Source organism: Melanostigma gelatinosum, assembly GCF_949748355.1.
Source record: "Melanostigma gelatinosum genome assembly, chromosome: 2".
NCBI lineage: Eukaryota > Metazoa > Chordata > Actinopteri > Perciformes > Zoarcidae > Melanostigma > Melanostigma gelatinosum.
The window spans coordinates 4447900-4470326 of NC_136635.1; the positions used below are offsets into that span (position 1 = coordinate 4447900).

General features: G+C 41.5%; 1 protein-coding gene across 6 annotated transcripts in view; it reads right to left on the reverse strand.

Moving 5' to 3' along the window:
- Positions 1–275: 275 nt before the first annotated feature.
- sh3gl3a (SH3-domain GRB2-like 3a) overlaps positions 276–22427 on the reverse strand; it is a gene marked incomplete at both ends in the record, with an annotated part of 142064 nt that continues 119912 nt past the window's right edge. The window contains 8 exons of one of the 6 annotated variants that reach the window (XM_079288209.1): positions 276–478; positions 1437–1502; positions 2916–2948; positions 3076–3200; positions 4144–4247; positions 5864–6022; positions 6485–6618; positions 9296–9439. In XM_079288209.1, coding sequence (XP_079144335.1) covers positions 276–478; positions 1437–1502; positions 2916–2948; positions 3076–3200; positions 4144–4247; positions 5864–6022; positions 6485–6618; positions 9296–9439 — 968 coding nt within the window. Of the gene's footprint in view, positions 479–1436; positions 1503–2894; positions 2949–3054; positions 3201–4143; positions 4248–5863; positions 6023–6484; positions 6619–9295; positions 9440–22427 lie in introns of all 6 variants that reach the window. The other 5 variants (XM_079288208.1, XM_079288212.1, XM_079288210.1 and 2 more) reach the window with 5 other exon arrangements.

Consider the following 22427-nt stretch of genomic DNA (forward strand, 5'->3'; position numbering starts at 1 on the left):
TGGTCAGACCCAAAGGACATGAAGGGTCCAAACAGGCAGAGTGTCCCACTTAATGGCTTGGTTTTCAGTTGGATTCAGGTTCATAAATATCACAATTCAATCAGTAAAATCTCATTTTACGTCAGGTTGGGACAAAACTACTACCTCTCTGGCTCCGTTTGGAAAATCAGAAGACAAATTCTTTTCCAGCTTCGGGCTGAGCTGGCCGAGTGGGTACAGATGCTGAGTGTTATGAGGCAGGTAGGGAGTCTTTAGAGGACTCAAGCTGCCGGTCTTCACTGAGGCAGGGGGATTAGGACCTCCACGTAGTTGATGGGGAACAAGCCGGACTCGCCGCTGATCATGCCCTCGTACCAGTTCTCATCTATCTGGTTGGTGAGGATAATGATGTCCCCCTCCTTGAAGCCCAGCTCGCCCCCGTTCTCTGGCTCGAAGTCATAGAGGGAGCGGCAGCACGGCTGGTCCAACACCTCGGCCTCTGCACCACAGGAAGAGATCATACAAGGATTTCACTCCTGCACATTTAGGATGAGAATTGACTTCTTTCCTACAAACTAACAATTTCTTTCATTATCAAGTAATTCTTTTCCCCCCAATTAGTCATTGACAAAATGTCTGAAAGGAGTCTTACAATAGCTAAGAATAAAAGAGCCAACTCCACCTGCTGATGACTTGGCTGAAAGCCCAGAACTGCTAGGAAGAGGACCTTCAGTGCTAATACTGAGCCCACTTCATTGCAACCCAAGTGAACTTACATTACATTACAATCATTTAGCAGACGCTTTCATCCAAAGCGACTTACAATTCAGATTCTATCACAATTCTACACCGTAGGCACAGCTACAGGAGCAATTTTGGGGTTAAGTGTCTTGCTCAAGGACACATCAACAAGCGACTAGTGGGGCCAGAGCCGGGGATCGAACCGCCGATCCTCTGATTGAAGGACGGCTCTGTTATCCACTCCGTCACAGTCGCCCAACTTCATCTTCTGATGAAGATCTAAATGATGACTAAAAACACAAACAAAACTAATTAGTAAGTCAAGTTTTTATGAAATATTTTTCTAAGATTTGTTTTGCCATCGCCATGACAACTGAGCAAACCCCAGCTGCTGATGAAGACCGTAAGATGCATTTGGAAGTAGAGAAGAATATATAACGAGTGGTTTTGCTCATTTGACAGCACTTCGTACTCATACTGACACATGACAACTGAGAAAACTCCACACCTCCAACATCATGAATGATTTCAAAATCATTTGAAATTGCTTGTTTGTTCCGACTGACAGTCCAAATCCTGAAGACTCTTACATTTGAGGGGTTGAAACCAGTAGTAGTTTTGCTTGATTATGCATTTCATTCATCAGCAAAATAGTTGTTGTTTTTTTGTCCGCCGTCACAGACGTGTTTAATGCAGAGTCAGTGTGTGTTACTCACGGTGAATATCGCCATTGATGGTGGGGCTCTCAGGCCATGACAGTGGAACAGAGCTTATATGATCAGCTGGGTGAGATGTGAAGACAAATGAAGATGGTGTTGAGCACAAGACAACACAAAACAATGCACACACTCGCTTTATGATGAAGACATCATCCCAAATGTGCCCTTTAATCTGCAGTGTTTCCACATCATACTGCATGTACCCTTTAATCTGCAGTGTTCCACATCATACTGCATGTACCCTTTAATCTGCAGTGTTTCCACATCATACTGCATGTACCCTTTAATCTGCAGTGTTTCCACATCATACTGCATGTGCCCTTTAATCTGCAGTGTTCCACATCATACTGCATGTACCCTTTAATCTGCAGTGTTCCACATCATACTGCATGTACCCTTTAATCTGCAGTGTTCCACATCATACTGCATGTACCCTTTAATCTGCAGTGTTTCCACATCATACTGCATGTGCCCTTTAATCTGCAGTGTTTCCACATCATACTGCATGTACCCTTTAATCTGCAGTGTTCCACATCATACTGCATGTACCCTTTAATCTGCAGTGTTCCACATCATACTGCATGTACCCTTTAATCTGCAGTGTTCCACATCATACTGCATGTACCCTTTAATCTGCAGTGTTCCACATCATACTGCATGTACCCTTTAATCTGCAGTGTTCCACATCATACTGCATGTACCCTTTAATCTGCAGTGTTTCCACATCATACTGCATGTACCCTTTAATCTGCAGTGTTCCACATCATACTGCATGTACCCTTTAATCTGCAGTGTTCCACATCATACTGCATGTACCCTGGTTGTGTCTGACTTTTACCAGTAGAGGGCGGACAACATTTCTTACATATTTTGTGTGTGCCATGGGACTGTAACCACATGGATTTTAAAAGGTGGTCAAACATGCCTTTGGCCACATCATCAACAATGTGAATAGCGTGAACATAACTTCCACACAGGTGCACAGCAGCACCAACAGATCGAAGCCTGAACACACAAATGAGCCCTTTGTTACTTTTCTAGGAACTAACTGTCGATTGACTGTTGGCCAAATAAATAAATAAAAAGAAAATCCTGTAAAAAACTGTACACCTGTGGAAAGGTTGAGCGACACAAATAATAAAAAAATAAGAATTTATAGTAAGACATTAAGTTAGACATGTATGTAATATAATCTATTACATTAAAGAAATTGGAAATTTTAGGAAATTGGGTAAATTGAGTTTAATGTTTCTATCTAGAAATAACACCAGTTAGTGATATAATAGCCACATTAATTAATTGTTAAATAAAATAATTATCATAACATTCAGAAGGTTTGTCAGAAGGTTAATGGTGGGATGTTTACTGTCAGTAAATAGAATAGTATAGACAGTAATCTGCATTTGGTGAGGGAAGATAAATAGACTTTGTGCATTTAGAGACCATCAGCTCAACACTGTATAAAGTAATACCTACTTTTACCATTGACTGTGGGGTTAATCTGGATATCTGTGAGGGATAATAGAAGCATAATCTATACACTTGAAGGCAAAGCAAACAATGAAGATGGGGCTGATGTAGGAAGTTGCATTAATGAAAAAAGAAACATAGGTACGGTAAAGGCGGGAATATGTACCGGTGGATTTGAGCGAGGAGCTGTAGGACAGGCCGTTGTGCTGACTGTTGTCCAGGGTCTCCATGCTGCTCCTGATGGACTTGGGTTTGAACTCTCTCTTGGGCCGGCTGCTGGCTGTGGATATCCTGGGGTGAGAAGGTAGCAGAGGGAAAAGAAATACAAACAAATCCTTGTTTTGAATTGGCCCCACCTTCTCCATCTCGTTACCAGGGACATACGCTGCTCTTTCCACCGAAAAAAAAAAGGTCTGGTGATCCACTTTCTAAGTCGGATCTAAATTGTTTTCGCTCTTGTTCTCTCTTTCATGTTTTCATAACTTGTTAACACACAATATATGTACGTTGAGTCCATGGAGGAATCAAAACTCCCCTAGAAGTAGCGTGCACTTCAGCCTCTTGAGGCCAGAATGAGTATTACAACAAATGCTTAAATGACCCTGTTTACATTTCATTGTATCTCCCACCTGTTTTTACACAATTTATCACTATTGTGTATGAAGCTTTGATTTTACTTTTGTTTTCTCACCCAAATCACACTCTGTGTCCACTTCCTCCTCCTGTCTTACCCTTGTCTCTTTCGTAGAGGAATGCAATGAGGCACTCGTTGTATGGGCCAGTTACCAGTTTAAATGTTTTTATTTTTGTCAGAATGTTACGTGCAAAATGGAGCGTTGGTTGAGTTTGGTTGTGTTAACACAACACAGAGCAATGCATGTAACGAACTAACTTTTTGACAGTTTTGTCTTTTCTTCCCTTTAAATTATAGACTAAAGGTTTTTGGAAAATAAAGCACATTCATACTCAGTAAAGTCAAGTCTGCTGTATACTAAGGGAAAAGAGTATAGTTTTGATTTTGGTACTGAAACGCAGGTATCTCATTGGCCATGGTATTGAGACAGTAGTCATGGCTGCTCTTGGGCTAATGTATACTGCTCACAGACCTGCTGTCACTCTCACTCTGAGTGAAATCACTTTTTGAACAGCAGAACCAGAGTGAGATTGTCATCCTCCCACAGGGGATGAATGCTGTAAAGTAATTACTGACTGCAAAGCGAAGCGCTTCCCTCACCTCTTCTGCAGCTTTCCACTGAGCTCCTGCAGGATTTCACATGACTGCCTGTGGTACTCTGCGGCCGCCTCGATCAGTGCCAGCAGCTGGCTCGCCTGCTCCACCTATTGGCCACAAGAACACACAAATGAAACACACAGACAGATATAAGAAAGGATCTGACTTTGTATATACTGAATGTTACTACATTTTACAATCATGCCTAGGTGTGTCTCGTCTAACAGGGGCAGAGGGGTTGTTTAGTTGAACATGTTATTCTATGTTTTTTTTTATATCTGACTATGTTTTGTGCAAGTTAGACTCTTTGGCCCTGACCATGGCTCTGAAATATCAGCCTTCACCAGGCGCTAGACCAGGGATTCCCAAAGTGGGGTGCGCGCACCCCTGGGGGTGCGCGAGCTGCCTCTAGGGGGTGAGGAAAAGTGTAATGGCGGTCTGATGGTGTAATAATATTAAATATAAAAAAAAAATGTAATTTTAATTTAAAAACTGTCAGGTGGGACATCTGAAGCTATCAGTCGTAAAAGAGGAGAGGGACAGAGAGAGAGAGAGGAATCGGAGGCGAGGGGAACGGAGAGGTGCGTTGGGGAGAGACCGGGAGAAGAAATCGAGCCAGAGTCAGAGGAAGATGAGACGGAGGAGACCGAAAAGGAGGAAGGGATAGCACAGACAAATCGGGAGCACATCGGCCCATCGCGGAGTCAAGGTGAAAAAAGAGGAAATGAGAGTGAGCATCAGACTGGGAAAAAAAGAGGAAATATGATGAAAAGTATCTGTGTCTGGGCTTCACTTGGATTGGCAACGCAGATTGCCCAAAGCCACAGTGCGTGGTGTGCAGTGAGGTTCTGGCTAACAGTCTGAAGCTCTTATTTACGTCGCCACCTGAACACCAAGCATGCCAGTGCAAGTCAAAAGCCCCTTACATTGTTTATATCCAAATTGGAGGAGTTACAAAACAGCCAAAAACAACTGGAGTCTCATTCATGTGTTGGTCTATAAATGACGCACTACGGGCTTCATATCTGGTTCCAGAATAGCGAGAAAGGGGCTACCGCACACAATCGCCGAAGACGTGAGCTCGCCAGCTGCCAGAGAGATGGTGGAATGTATGATTGGGGAGAAAGAAGCAAAAAAGTTGGACATGATCCCGGTGTCCAACAACACTGTGTCGCGCCGCATCGATGCTTTGTCCGAAGACATCCTGGCTACATTAGTCGCTCATTAATTGTAAATTAAATGTGATAATCTGCCTCTGAGCCTGTGCGTGTGTGCTCGCATCCGTATTGCTCTTTAAAAGTGACGCCTCGTGTAACTGAAAGTTATTGAAACTTTGTTGCAGTGTTTCAGGGCGTTTTCACACCTTCAGTTCGTTTGCTTTGTTCTGATTCAGGGATTAATATGATACAATGTTGCAGTTGCTCCTTTGTTCGGTTTGTGTTCACACTGCAACATTTAACAGCGGACTAAATCTTGTAAACAAATGCCACGCGCGAGCAAACTGTTCACTCATTGGTCCGATTCTTATGCGGCTATGAAGGCTTAAAAGGCTCTGTTGCTTCTTTTTTTTTTTTTTATTAAGGGGGGGGGGGTGCGTGAACCCGGTCGGGATGTAGAATGGGGTGCGCGGCCTAAAAAGTTTGGGAACCGCTGCGCTAGACAATGCTTGTGGTTCTACTGCCTATTGGTCTGTTCTTCATTTAGAAGTTCTCTCCTCTCTTACATCGTTCTCCAGGAAGTTGAACATGCTCCTCTCTGCCAGCTCTTTGCTCTCGTCAAACTTCTCCACAGCCTGCCGGATCTCCTCGTCTGGGATTTTCCCCTGACGCTTCTTCTTATAGTCAAAGTCCAACCGGCGGCCCTCCAGCTTCTTCAGGTGGTGCTGCAGACACAAAGAGGAACATGTCAACACAATGCATCGGGAAAGTGAAACGCTGGTGGAAAGTTATTTTGGAGCACAAAGTACAAGTCAATTTGTTCCTGTTCTTTCACAACTAAGCTGTTTGGTGATGTTCAAACCAACTCACTAACGAAACAACCAGACCGAGAAGTGGGACTTTGTCCATTTGTAAACTTGAACACAAATGGTCCACATGGAAGACGGAACTGCAACGCAAGACCTTGGAAGTTTAGTCACCAGTTCAGTCTCACTTTCAGAACAGTTACATCTTTTGTAACCATGGTAACAAGTATGGGAGTGCAGCAATTTTACCGGATATATCAGAAGGTAAAAAGGTCCTGCTGAAAATGTTTTAGCAGTTTCACTAAAAAGTGAGGGAGACAAACCAAGCACACACGAACAGCTCTCGCTCTCCCTGCCTGTAATAATACAAAAAAGTTGTACCGTGATCTCTTTGAGGTCCTTGTCCTGTAGATTCTGCAGGGGGTCAATAAAGTTTTGTTTGACACCTATGTCCAGGGAGTCCTTCACATCTGCCATCTGCCTCATGGCCTCGCCCATATCCACCAGAGCACAGCCTACAGGACAGAGAGACAAAGCACATCTATTCAGTTAACCTGCGGGGCGCGAAAACACAGAAATCCTTTGAAGACATGCACCGTGTCTGGCTGTATTCAAATTAAAACAGAAACACACCAGAAAACAATGAGGTGATCAAATGTACACCTGAGAAGGGAGTCAAGAATAGGAGTGGGGCAAATAGAGAATACAGGCCTGTTCCAGGGGGGTCCCAAACTAAGAATTTACATGGTGGCATGTGATTGGTCAAATCTATATTGGTCAAGTTAATAGGACGTGTTCCATCCATTGTCCCTGGTCACGGTGCCACAAGGGGACAGCGCTGTTCGGTGTGTGTGTATGCGCCGCTGTCCATAGTAATGAACGGAGTGGAGGAGATGGATAGACAGTTTCCTTTAGTGCATGTAAGAGTGCCCCACTGGCTAGCTCATGGGAGCCTCTCTGCATTGCGCTCATACGACCTTTACAGCTGATAATGCCCCCCCGACCCTTGGTTATTATTATTTTTGTTAAAGTGTAAAGTAGAATGGGAGCCAGAGCCTTCAGCTGTTAAGCTGGTTTGACAGGAGAGGTCCAGTTTCTGTCCCATTTAGTAGGCTTAAGACTTTCCTCTTGATTACACTTACAGTTGGGGCTGGATCAGGTTTATAGTTAGGGCTGGATCAGGTTTATAGTTAGGACTGGCTCAGGTGTACAGTTAGGGCTGGTTCAGGTTTATAGTTAGGGCTGGCTCAGGTTTATAGTTAGGACTGGCTCAGGTTTATAGTTAGGGCTGGCTCAGGTTTATAGTTAGGGCTGGATCAGGTTTATAGTTAGGGCTGGATCAGGTTTATAGTTAGGGCTGGCTCAGGTGTATAGTTAGGGCTGGCTCAGGTGTATAGTTAGGGCTGGATCAGGTTTATAGTTAGGGCTGGCTCAGGTTTACAGTTAGGGCTGGATCAGGTTTATAGTTAGGGCTGGCTCAGGTTTATAGTTAGGGCTGGCTCAGGTGTATAGTTAGGGCTGGCTCAGGTGTATAGTTAGGGCTGGATCAGGTTTATAGTTAGGGCTGGCTCAGGTTTACAGTTAGGGCTGGATCAGGTTTATAGTTAGGGCTGGCTCAGGTTTACAGTTAGGTCTGGCTCAGGTTTGCCTTGCACCAGCCCTATTAATATGCTGCTATAGGCCTAGACTGCTGGGGGACTTCCTAGGATACACTGAGCTCCTCTCTCCTCTTCCCTCGCTGCTTCTGTATGAATTCATGTCCCATGAATACACATTACTAACTTTACTTCTTCTTTGTGCTTTCTCTCCTTGCAGGTTTCCATGGATCGTGGTTATATTTGGATCGTGGTCCAGCCTCCTGCTGTGGCCCTGCTGACACCCACTACAACTATCATTGTTGGAATGCTGTTAAGCATTCCAACAATATTTCTAGTGTTACTACGACTACTGCTGCTACTTCAACTTTTGCTGTTGCTACTATTACTACTACTGCTACTGCTATTACTGCTACCATAAATATTATTACTACCACTACTGCTATTACCACCACTACTACTATTACTTATACGACAACTGCTCCTACTACTACTGCTATTCATGCTACTAAAAGTAGTAATGCTACTACAGCTATTAGTACGACTGCTACTAGTACTACTACTACATCTTCTACTGCCATGACTATTACTATTACTACTACTACTACTACTGTGATATTAAATACTACGACCAATACTACAGCTATTACTATGACTACTGATACTACGTCTTCTAATTACTAATACTTCTACGACTAATAATACTTCTACTACAACTTCTACTACTACTACAAATATCACTACGACTACTACTAGTACTTATTCTAATGCTACTCATACTTCTACGAATAATACTTCTACTACAACTTATACGACTACAAATATCACCACTGATGAAATTTGTAAGCCACAGAAACTGTTCAAATATCAAAATGTTCAGCTCTTTCATGAGAAGTGTGATGACGTTTCATATTTGTAATCTTTAAACTTTTTGAATTATTAAGCTTTTTGCAATTTGTTTTTGAATTGGATATCTATTTTCAGCAATGTTTTTGCGATTAATTTCAGTTTTCAGCATTCCAACGCATTTTCAGCAGGAAATGCTTTTTCTAGTTGTTAATGTTTTTTTTATGATGATTATTATATTATATCTACTGCTGCTGTTATTCTATTGGAAATCCTTTGTTATTATTGTTTCTGCTATTAGCGCTTAACTGCGATTACATCTCTCATTATATTATGTTTTTCATTCTGTACACATAACATCTATTGCACTTCAGTCAAAAGGATCCCTCCACTGTTTTTCCTTAGCCACTGCTAGGGTCCTAGGATGTCGTAAACTGTACAGATTGTAAAACCCTCTGAGGCAAATTTGACATTTGTTATATTTTGGTTATATTTGTTATACAAATAAAAATGTATTTAAAAATGTAATCATTTCCAATCCAGCAATTTGTAAGTGAAGTTTTGACTGCATACATCTGAGTTTTGCTGATGTTACAAATCTGAAATCCAGGAGGAGTGTGTCAGAGTTCCTCAGTTGTGCAGCAGTCAAACAGCAAGAATTCAACAGATGCCAGTGTTGAATGAGAAACCCAGTCACCTCTCTGCAGCCCTGTCCACTATCTAGGAATTTCTGGAATATGAGAATCGATACCAAACACGGAGTCCTCTCCCAGCTCATGGCCATAGCGCAGCATGCAGTCTCCCATCAGGCCTTCAGTCTGAGGGTAGCCAGTGGTCTTCACCTGCCCTCGGATCTTAGACACTGTGTTCAGCATGTTCAGTTTGGCTCGAGAGGCTGTGGAGGAAAACAATGAATACACCATGAATATAGCACACACAGGATTCACCATGAATATACCACACACACAGGATTCACCATGAATATACCACACAAACAGGATTCACCATGAATATACCACACACACAGGATTCAGCATGAATATACCACACACAGAATTCACCATGAATATACCACACACACAGGATTCACCATGAATATACCACACAAACAGGATTCAGCATGAATATACCACACACACAGGATTCACCATGAATATACCACACACACAGAATTCACCATGAATATACCACACACACAGGATTCACCATGAATATACCACACAAACAGGATTCACCATGAATATACCACACACACAGAATTCACCATGAATATACCACACACACAGGATTCAACATGAATACACACAGGAGTCAGCATGAATATACAACACACACAGAATTCAGCATGAATATACCACACACAGGATTCAGCATGAATATACCACACAAACAGGATTCAGCATGAATATACCACACACACAGGAGTCAGCATGAATATACCACACACACAGGATTCAGCATGAATATACCACACACACAAATGATTCAGCATGAATATACCACACACAGGATTCAGCATGAATATACCACACACACAGGATTCACCATGAATATACCACACACACAGAATTCACCATGAATATACCACACACACAGGATTCACCATGAATATACCACACACACAGAATTCACCATGAATATACCACACACACAGGATTCAACATGAATACACACAGGAGTCAGCATGAATATACAACACACACAGAATTCAGCATGAATATACCACACACAGGATTCAGCATGAATATACCACACAAACAGGATTCAGCATGAATATACCACACACACAGGAGTCAGCATGAATATACCACACACATAGGATTCAGCATGAATATACCACACACACACATGATTCAGCATGAATATACCACACACACATGATTCAGCATGAATATACCACACACACACATGATTCAGCATGAATATACCACACACACACATGATTCAGCATGAATATACCACACACACATGATTCAGCATGAATATACCACACACAGGATTCAGCATGAATATACCACACACACACACAGGATTCAGCATGAATATACCACACACACAGGATTCACCATGAATATACCACACACACACACACACAGGATTCAGCATGAATATACCACACACACAGGATTCAGCATGAATATACCACACACACAGGATTCACCATGAATATACCACACACATGATTCAGCATGAATATCCGACACACACAGGATTCAGCATGAATATACCACACACACATGATTCAGCATGAATATACCACACACACATGATTCAGCATGAATATACCACACACACAGGATTCAGCATGAATATCCGACACACACAGGATTCAGCATGAATATACCACACACACATGATTCAGCATGAATATACCACACGCACATGATTCAGCATGAATATACCACACACACAGGATTCAGCATGAATATACCACACACACACACAGGATTCAGCATGAATATACCACACACACATGATTCAGCATGAATATACCACACACACAGGATTCAGCATGAATATACCACACACACACACAGGATTCAGCATGAATATACCACACACAGGATTCAGCATGAATATACCACACACACACACAGGATTCAGCATGAATATACCACACACACAGGATTCAGCATGAATATACCACACACACAGGATTCAGCATGAATATACCACACACACACACAGGATTCAGCATGAATATACCACACACACAGGATTCAGCATGAATATACCACACACACACACATGATTCAGCATGAATATACCACACACACATGATTCAGCATGAATATACCACACACACAGGATTCAGCATGAATATACCACACACACACACAGGATTCAGCATGAATATACCACACACAGGATTCAGCATGAATATACCACACACACATGATTCAGCATGAATATACCACACACACACACACACAGGATTCAGCATGAATATACCACACACACAGGATTCAGCATGAATATACCACACACAGGATTCAGCATGAATATACCACACACACAGGATTCACCATGAATATACCACACACACAGGATTCAGCATGAATATACCACACACACAGGATTCAGCATGAATATACCACACACACAGGATTCAGCATGAATATACCACACACACAGGATTCAGCATGAATATACCACACACACAGGATTCACCATGAATATACCACACACACAGGATTCACCATGAATATACCACACACAGGATTCAGCATGAATATACCACACACACAGGATTCACCATGAATATACCACACACAGGATTCAGCATGAATATACCACACACACAGGATTCAGCATGAATATACCACACACACAGGATTCAGCATGAATATACCACACACACAGGATTCATCATAAATATACCACACACACAGGATTCAGCATGAATATACCACACACACAGAATTCACCATGAATATACCACACACACAGGATTCAGCATGAATATACCACACACACAGGATTCAGCATGAATATACCACACACACAGGATTCACCATGAATATACCACACACACAGAATTCAGCATGAATATACCACACACACAGGATTCACCATGAATATACCACACACACAGAATTCAGCATGAATATACCACACACACAGAATTCACCATGAATATACCACACACACAGGATTCAGCATGAATATACCACACACACAGGATTCACCATGAATATACCACACAAACAGGATTCACCATGAATATACCACACACACAGGATTCAACATGAATATACCACACAAACAGGATTCACCATGAATATACCACACAAACAGGATTCACCATGAATATACCACACACACAGGATTCAACATGAATACACACAGGAGTCAGCATGAATATACAACACACACAGAATTCAGCATGAATATACCACACACAGGATTCAGCATGAATATACCACACACACAGGATTCAGCATGAATATACCACACACACAGGATTCAGCATGAATATACCACACACAGGATTCAGCATGAATATACCACACACACAGGATTCAGCATGAATATACCACACACACATGATTCAGCATGAATATACCACACACACATGATTCAGCATGAATATACCACACACAGGATTCAGCATGAATATACCACACACACACACATGATTCAGCATGAATATACCACACACACATGATTCAGCATGAATATACCACACACAGGATTCACCATTAATATACCACACACAGGATTCAGCATGAATATACCACACACACAGGATTCAGCATGAATATACCACACACACAGGATTCAGCATGAATATACCACACACACACATGATTCAGCATGAATATACCACACACACATGATTCAGCATGAATATACCACACACAGGATTCAGCATGAATATACCACACACACACACAGGATTCAGCATGAATATACCACACACATGATTCAGCATGAATATACCACACACATGATTCAGCATGAATATACCACACACATGATTCAGCATGAATATACCACACACACATGATTCAGCATGACTATACCACACACACACACAGGATTCACCATGAATATACCACACACATGATTCAGCATGAATATCCGACACACACAGGATTCAGCATGAATATACCACACACACATGATTCAGCATGAATATACCACACACACATGATTCAGCATGAATATACCACACACACAGGATTCAGCATGAATATACCACACACACAGGATTCAGCATGAATATCCGACACACACAGGATTCAGCATGAATATACCACACACACATGATTCAGCATGAATATACCACACGCACATGATTCAGCATGAATATACCACACACACAGGATTCAGCATGAATATACCACACACACACAGGATTCAGCATGAATATACCACACACACAGGATTCAGCATGAATATACCACACACACAGGATTCAGCATGAATATACCACACACACACACAGGATTCAGCATGAATATACCACACACACATGATTCAGCATGAATATACCACACACACAGAATTCACCATGAATATACCACACACACAGGATTCAGCATGAATATACCACACACACAGGATTCAGCATGAATATACCACACACACAGGATTCACCATGAATATACCACACACACAGGATTCAGCATGAATATACCACACACACAGAATTCACCATGAATATACCACACACACAGGATTCAGCATGAATATACCACACACACAGAATTCAGCATGAATATACCACACACACAGAATTCACCATGAATATACCACACACACAGGATTCAGCATGAATATACCACACACAGGATTCAGCATGAATATACCACACACAGGATTCAGCATGAATATACCACACACACAGGATTCACCATGAATATACCACACACAGGATTCAGCATGAATATACCACACACACAGGATTCACCATGAATATACCACACACACAGGATTCGCCATGAATATACCACACACACAGGATTCACCATGAATATACCACACACACAGGATTCAACATGAATATACCACACACACAGGATTCACCATGAATATACCACACACACAGAATTCACCATGAATATACCACACACACAGGATTCAGCATGAATATACCACACACACAGGATTCACCATGAATATCCCACACACACAGAATTCACCATGAATATACCACACACACAGGATTCAGCATGAATATACCACACACACAGGATTCAGCATGAATATACCACACACACAGAATTCACCATGAATATACCACACACACAGAATTCAGCATGAATATACCACACACACAGAATTCACCATGAATATACCACACACAGGATTCAGCATGAATATACCACACACACAGGATTCAGCATGAATATACCACACACAGGATTCAGCATGAATATACCACACACAGGATTCAGCATGAATATACCACACACACAGGATTCACCATGAATATACCACACACACAGAATTCAACATGAATATACCACACACACAGGATTCAGCATGAATATACCACACACACAGGATTCAGCATGAATATACCACACACAGGATTCACCATGAATATACCACACACACAGGATTCACCATGAATATACCACACACACAGAATTCACCATGAATATACCACACACAGGATTCAGCATGAATATACCACACACACAGGATTCAGCATGAATATACCACACACACAGGATTCACCATAAATATACCACACACACAGGATTCACCATGAATATACCACACACACAGGATTCAGCATGAATATACCACACACACAGGATTCAGCATGAATATACCACACACAGGATTCAGCATGAATATACCACACACACAGGATTCACCATGAATATACCACACACAGGATTCAGCATGAATATACCACACACACAGGATTCAGCATGAATATACCACACACACAGGATTCAGCATGAATATACCACACACACAGGATTTACCATGAATATACCACACACACAGGATTCAGCATGAATATACCACACACAGGATTCACCATTAATATACCACACACAGGATTCAGCATGAATATACCACACACACAGGATTCAGCATGAATATACCACACACACAGGATTCAGCATGAATATACCACACACACACATGATTCAGCATGAATATACCACACACACATGATTCAGCATGAATATACCACACACAGGATTCAGCATGAATATACCACACACACACACAGGATTCAGCATGAATATACCACACACATGATTCAGCATGAATATACCACACACATGATTCAGCATGAATATACCACACACACATGATTCAGCATGACTATACCACACACACACACAGGATTCACCATGAATATACCACACACATGATTCAGCATGAATATCCGACACACACAGGATTCAGCATGAATATACCACACACACATGATTCAGCATGAATATACCACACACACATGATTCAGCATGAATATACCACACACACAGGATTCAGCATGAATATACCACACACACAGGATTCAGCATGAATATCCGACACACACAGGATTCAGCATGAATATACCACACACACATGATTCAGCATGAATATACCACACGCACATGATTCAGCATGAATATACCACACACACAGGATTCAGCATGAATATACCACACACACACACAGGATTCAGCATGAATATACCACACACACAGGATTCAGCATGAATATACCACACACACAGGATTCAGCATGAATATACCACACACACACACAGGATTCAGCATGAATATACCACACACACATGATTCAGCATGAATATACCACACACACATGATTCAGCATGAATATACCACACACACAGGATTCAGCATGAATATACCACACACACACACAGGATTCAGCATGAATATACCACACACACATGATTCAGCATGAATATACCACACACACACACACACAGGATTCAGCATGAATATACCACACACACAGGATTCAGCATGAATATACCACACACAGGATTCAGCATGAATATACCACACACACAGGATTCACCATGAATATACCACACACAGGATTCAGCATGAATATACCACACACACAGGATTCACCATGAATATACCACACACACAGGATTCACCATGAATATACCACACACAGGATTCAGCATGAATATACCACACACACAGGATTCACCATGAATATACCACACACAGGATTCAGCATGAATATACCACACACACAGGATTCAGCATGAATATACCACACACACAGGATTCAGCATGAATATCCCACACACACAGGATTCAGCATGAATATACCACACACACAGGATTCAGCATGAATATCCCACACACACAGGATTCAGCATGAATATACCACACACACAGGATTCAGCATGAATATACCACACACACAGGATTCAGCATGAATATCCCACACACACAGGATTCAGCATGAATATACCACACACACAGGATTCAGCATGAATATACCACACACACAGGATTCAGCATGAATATACCACACACACAGGATTCATCATAAATATACCACACACACAGGATTCAGCATGACTATACCACACACACAGAATTCACCATGAATATACCACACACACAGGATTCAGCATGAATATACCACACACACAGGATTCAGCATGAATATACCACACACACAGGATTCACCATGAATATACCACACACACAGGATTCAGCATGAATATACCACACACACAGAATTCACCATGAATATACCACACACACAGGATTCAGCATGAATATACCACACACACAGAATTCAGCATGAATATACCACACACACAGAATTCACCATGAATATACCACACACACAGGATTCAGCATGAATATACCACACACAGGATTCAGCATGAATATACCACACACAGGATTCAGCATGAATATACCACACACACAGGATTCACCATGAATATACCACACACAGGATTCAGCATGAATATACCACACACACAGGATTCACCATGAATATACCACACACACAGGATTCGCCATGAATATACCACACACACAGGATTCACCATGAATATACCACACACACAGGATTCAACATGAATATACCACACACACAGGATTCACCATGAATATACCACACACAGGATTCAGCATGAATATACCACACACACAGGATTCACCATGAATATACCACACACACAGAATTCACCATGAATATACCACACACACAGGATTCAGCATGAATATACCACACACACAGGATTCAGCATGAATATACCACACACACAGAATTCACCATGAATATACCACACACACAGAATTCAGCATGAATATACCACACACACAGAATTCACCATGAATATACCACACACAGGATTCAGCATGAATATACCACACACACAGGATTCAGCATGAATATACCACACACAGGATTCAGCATGAATATACCACACACAGGATTCAGCATGAATATACCACACACACAGGATTCACCATGAATATACCACACACACAGAATTCAACATGAATATACCACACACACAGGATTCAGCATGAATATACCACACACACAGGATTCAGCATGAATATACCACACACAGGATTCACCATGAATATACCACACACACAGGATTCACCATGAATATACCACACACACAGAATTCACCATGAATATACCACACACAGGATTCAGCATGAATATACCACACACAGGATTCACCATGAATATACCACACACACAGGATTCAGCATGAATATACCACACACACAGGATTCAGCATGAATATACCACACACACAGGATTCACCATAAATATACCACACACACAGGATTCACCATGAATATACCACACACACAGGATTCAGCATGAATATACCACACACACAGGATTCAGCATGAATATACCACACACAGGATTCAGCATGAATATACCACACACACAGGATTCACCATGAATATACCACACACAGGATTCAGCATGAATATACCACACACACAGGATTCAGCATGAATATACCACACACACAGGATTCAGCATGAATATACCACACACACAGGATTTACCATGAATATACCACACACACAGGATTCAGCATGAATATACCACACACACAGGATTCAGCATGAATATACCACACACAGGATTCACCATGAATATACCACACACACAGGATTCAGCATGAATATACCACACACAGGATTCACCATGAATATACCACACACACAGGATTCAGCATGAATATACCACACACACAGGATTCAGCATGAATATACCACACACACAGGATTCAACATGAATATACCACACACACAGGATTCAGCATGAATATACCACACACACAGGATTCAGCATGAATATACCACACACAGGATTCAGCATGAATATACCACACACACAGGATTCAGCATGAATATACCACACACACAGGATTCAACATGAATATACCACACACACAGGATTCAGCATGAATATACCACACACACAGGATTCAGCATGAATATACCACACACACAGGATTCAACATGAATATACCACACACACATGATTCAGCATGAATATACCACACACACACACAGGATTCAGCATGAATATACCACACACACACACAGGATTCAGCATGAATATACCACACACACAGGATTCACCATGAATATACCACACACACACACAGGATTCAGCATGAATATACCACACACACAGGATTCAGCATGAATATACCACACACACAGGATTCACCATGAATATACCACACACACAGGAGTCAGCATGAATATACCACACACACATGATTCAGCATGAATATCCGACACACACAGGATTCAGCATGAATATACCACACACACATGATTCAGCATGAATATACCACACACACAGGATTCAGCATGAATATACCACACACACACACAGGATTCAGCATGAATATCCGACACACACAGGATTCAGCATGAATATACCACACACACATGATTCAGCATGAATATACCACACGCACATGATTCAGCATGAATATACCACACACACAGGATTCAGCATGAATATACCACACACACACACAGGATTCAGCATGAATATACCACACACAGGATTCAGCATGAATATACCACACACACATGATTCAGCATGAATATACCACACACACACACACACAGGATTCAGCATGAATATACCACACACACAGGATTCAGCATGAATATCCCACACACACAGGATTCAGCATGAATATACCACACACACAGGATTCAGCATGAATATCCCACACACACAGGATTCAGCATGAATATACCACACACACAGGATTCAGCATGAATATACCACACACACAGGATTCAGCATGAATATCCCACACACACAGGATTCAGCATGAATATACCACACACACAGGATTCAGCATGAATATCCCACACACACAGGATTCAGCATGAATATACCACACACACAGGATTCAGCATGAATATACCACACACACAGGATTCAGCATGAATATACCACACACACAGGATTCATCATAAATATACCACACACACAGGATTCAGCATGAATATACCACACACACAGAATTCACCATGAATATACCACACACACAGGATTCAGCATGAATATACCACACACACAGGATTCAGCATGAATATACCACACACACAGGATTCAGCATGAATATACCACACACACAGGATTCAGCATGAATATACCACACACACAGGATTCACCATGAATATACCACACACACAGAATTCAGCATGAATATACCACACACACAGAATTCACCATGAATATACCACACACACAGGATTCAGCATGAATATACCACACACACAGGATTCACCATGAATATACCACACAAACAGGATTCACCATGAATATACCACACACACAGGATTCACCATGAATATACCACACACACAGGATTCACCATGAATATACCACACAAACAGGATTCACCATGAATATACCACACACACAGGATTCAGCATGAATATACCACACACACAGGATTCAACATGAATACACACAGGAGTCAGCATGAATATACAACACACAGGATTCAGCATGAATATACCACACACAGGATTCAGCATGAATATACCACACACACAGGATTCACCATGAATATACCACACACACAGAATTCAACATGAATATACCACACACACAGGATTCAGCATGAATATACCACACACACAGGATTCAGCATGAATATACCACACACAGGATTCACCATGAATATACCACACACACAGGATTCACCATGAATATACCACACACACAGAATTCACCATGAATATACCACACACAGGATTCAGCATGAATATACCACACACAGGATTCACCATGAATATACCACACACACAGGATTCAGCATGAATATACCACACACACAGGATTCAGCATGAATATACCACACACACAGGATTCACCATAAATATACCACACACACAGGATTCACCATGAATATACCACACACACAGGATTCAGCATGAATATACCACACACACAGGATTCAGCATGAATATACCACACACAGGATTCAGCATGAATATACCACACACACAGGATTCACCATGAATATACCACACACAGGATTCAGCATGAATATACCACACACACAGGATTCAGCATGAATATACCACACACACAGGATTCAGCATGAATATACCACACACACAGGATTTACCATGAATATACCACACACACAGGATTCAGCATGAATATACCACACACACAGGATTCAGCATGAATATACCACACACAGGATTCACCATGAATATACCACACACACAGGATTCAGCATGAATATACCACACACAGGATTCACCATGAATATACCACACACACAGGATTCAGCATGAATATACCACACACACAGGATTCAGCATGAATATACCACACACACAGGATTCAACATGAATATACCACACACACAGGATTCAGCATGAATATACCACACACACAGGATTCAGCATGAATATACCACACACAGGATTCAGCATGAATATACCACACACACAGGATTCAGCATGAATATACCACACACACAGGATTCAACATGAATATACCACACACACAGGATTCAGCATGAATATACCACACACACAGGATTCAGCATGAATATACCACACACACAGGATTCAACATGAATATACCACACACACATGATTCAGCATGAATATACCACACACACACACAGGATTCAGCATGAATATACCACACACACACACAGGATTCAGCATGAATATACCACACACACAGGATTCACCATGAATATACCACACACACACACAGGATTCAGCATGAATATACCACACACACAGGATTCAGCATGAATATACCACACACACAGGATTCACCATGAATATACCACACACACAGGAGTCAGCATGAATATACCACACACACATGATTCAGCATGAATATCCGACACACACAGGATTCAGCATGAATATACCACACACACATGATTCAGCATGAATATACCACACACACAGGATTCAGCATGAATATACCACACACACACACAGGATTCAGCATGAATATCCGACACACACAGGATTCAGCATGAATATACCACACACACATGATTCAGCATGAATATACCACACGCACATGATTCAGCATGAATATACCACACACACAGGATTCAGCATGAATATACCACACACACACACAGGATTCAGCATGAATATACCACACACAGGATTCAGCATGAATATACCACACACACATGATTCAGCATGAATATACCACACACACACACACACAGGATTCAGCATGAATATACCACACACACAGGATTCAGCATGAATATCCCACACACACAGGATTCAGCATGAATATACCACACACACAGGATTCAGCATGAATATCCCACACACACAGGATTCAGCATGAATATACCACACACACAGGATTCAGCATGAATATACCACACACACAGGATTCAGCATGAATATCCCACACACACAGGATTCAGCATGAATATACCACACACACAGGATTCAGCATGAATATCCCACACACACAGGATTCAGCATGAATATACCACACACACAGGATTCAGCATGAATATACCACACACACAGGATTCAGCATGAATATACCACACACACAGGATTCATCATAAATATACCACACACACAGGATTCAGCATGAATATACCACACACACAGAATTCACCATGAATATACCACACACACAGGATTCAGCATGAATATACCACACACACAGGATTCAGCATGAATATACCACACACACAGGATTCAGCATGAATATACCACACACACAGGATTCAGCATGAATATACCACACACACAGGATTCACCATGAATATACCACACACACAGAATTCAGCATGAATATACCACACACACAGAATTCACCATGAATATACCACACACACAGGATTCAGCATGAATATACCACACACACAGGATTCACCATGAATA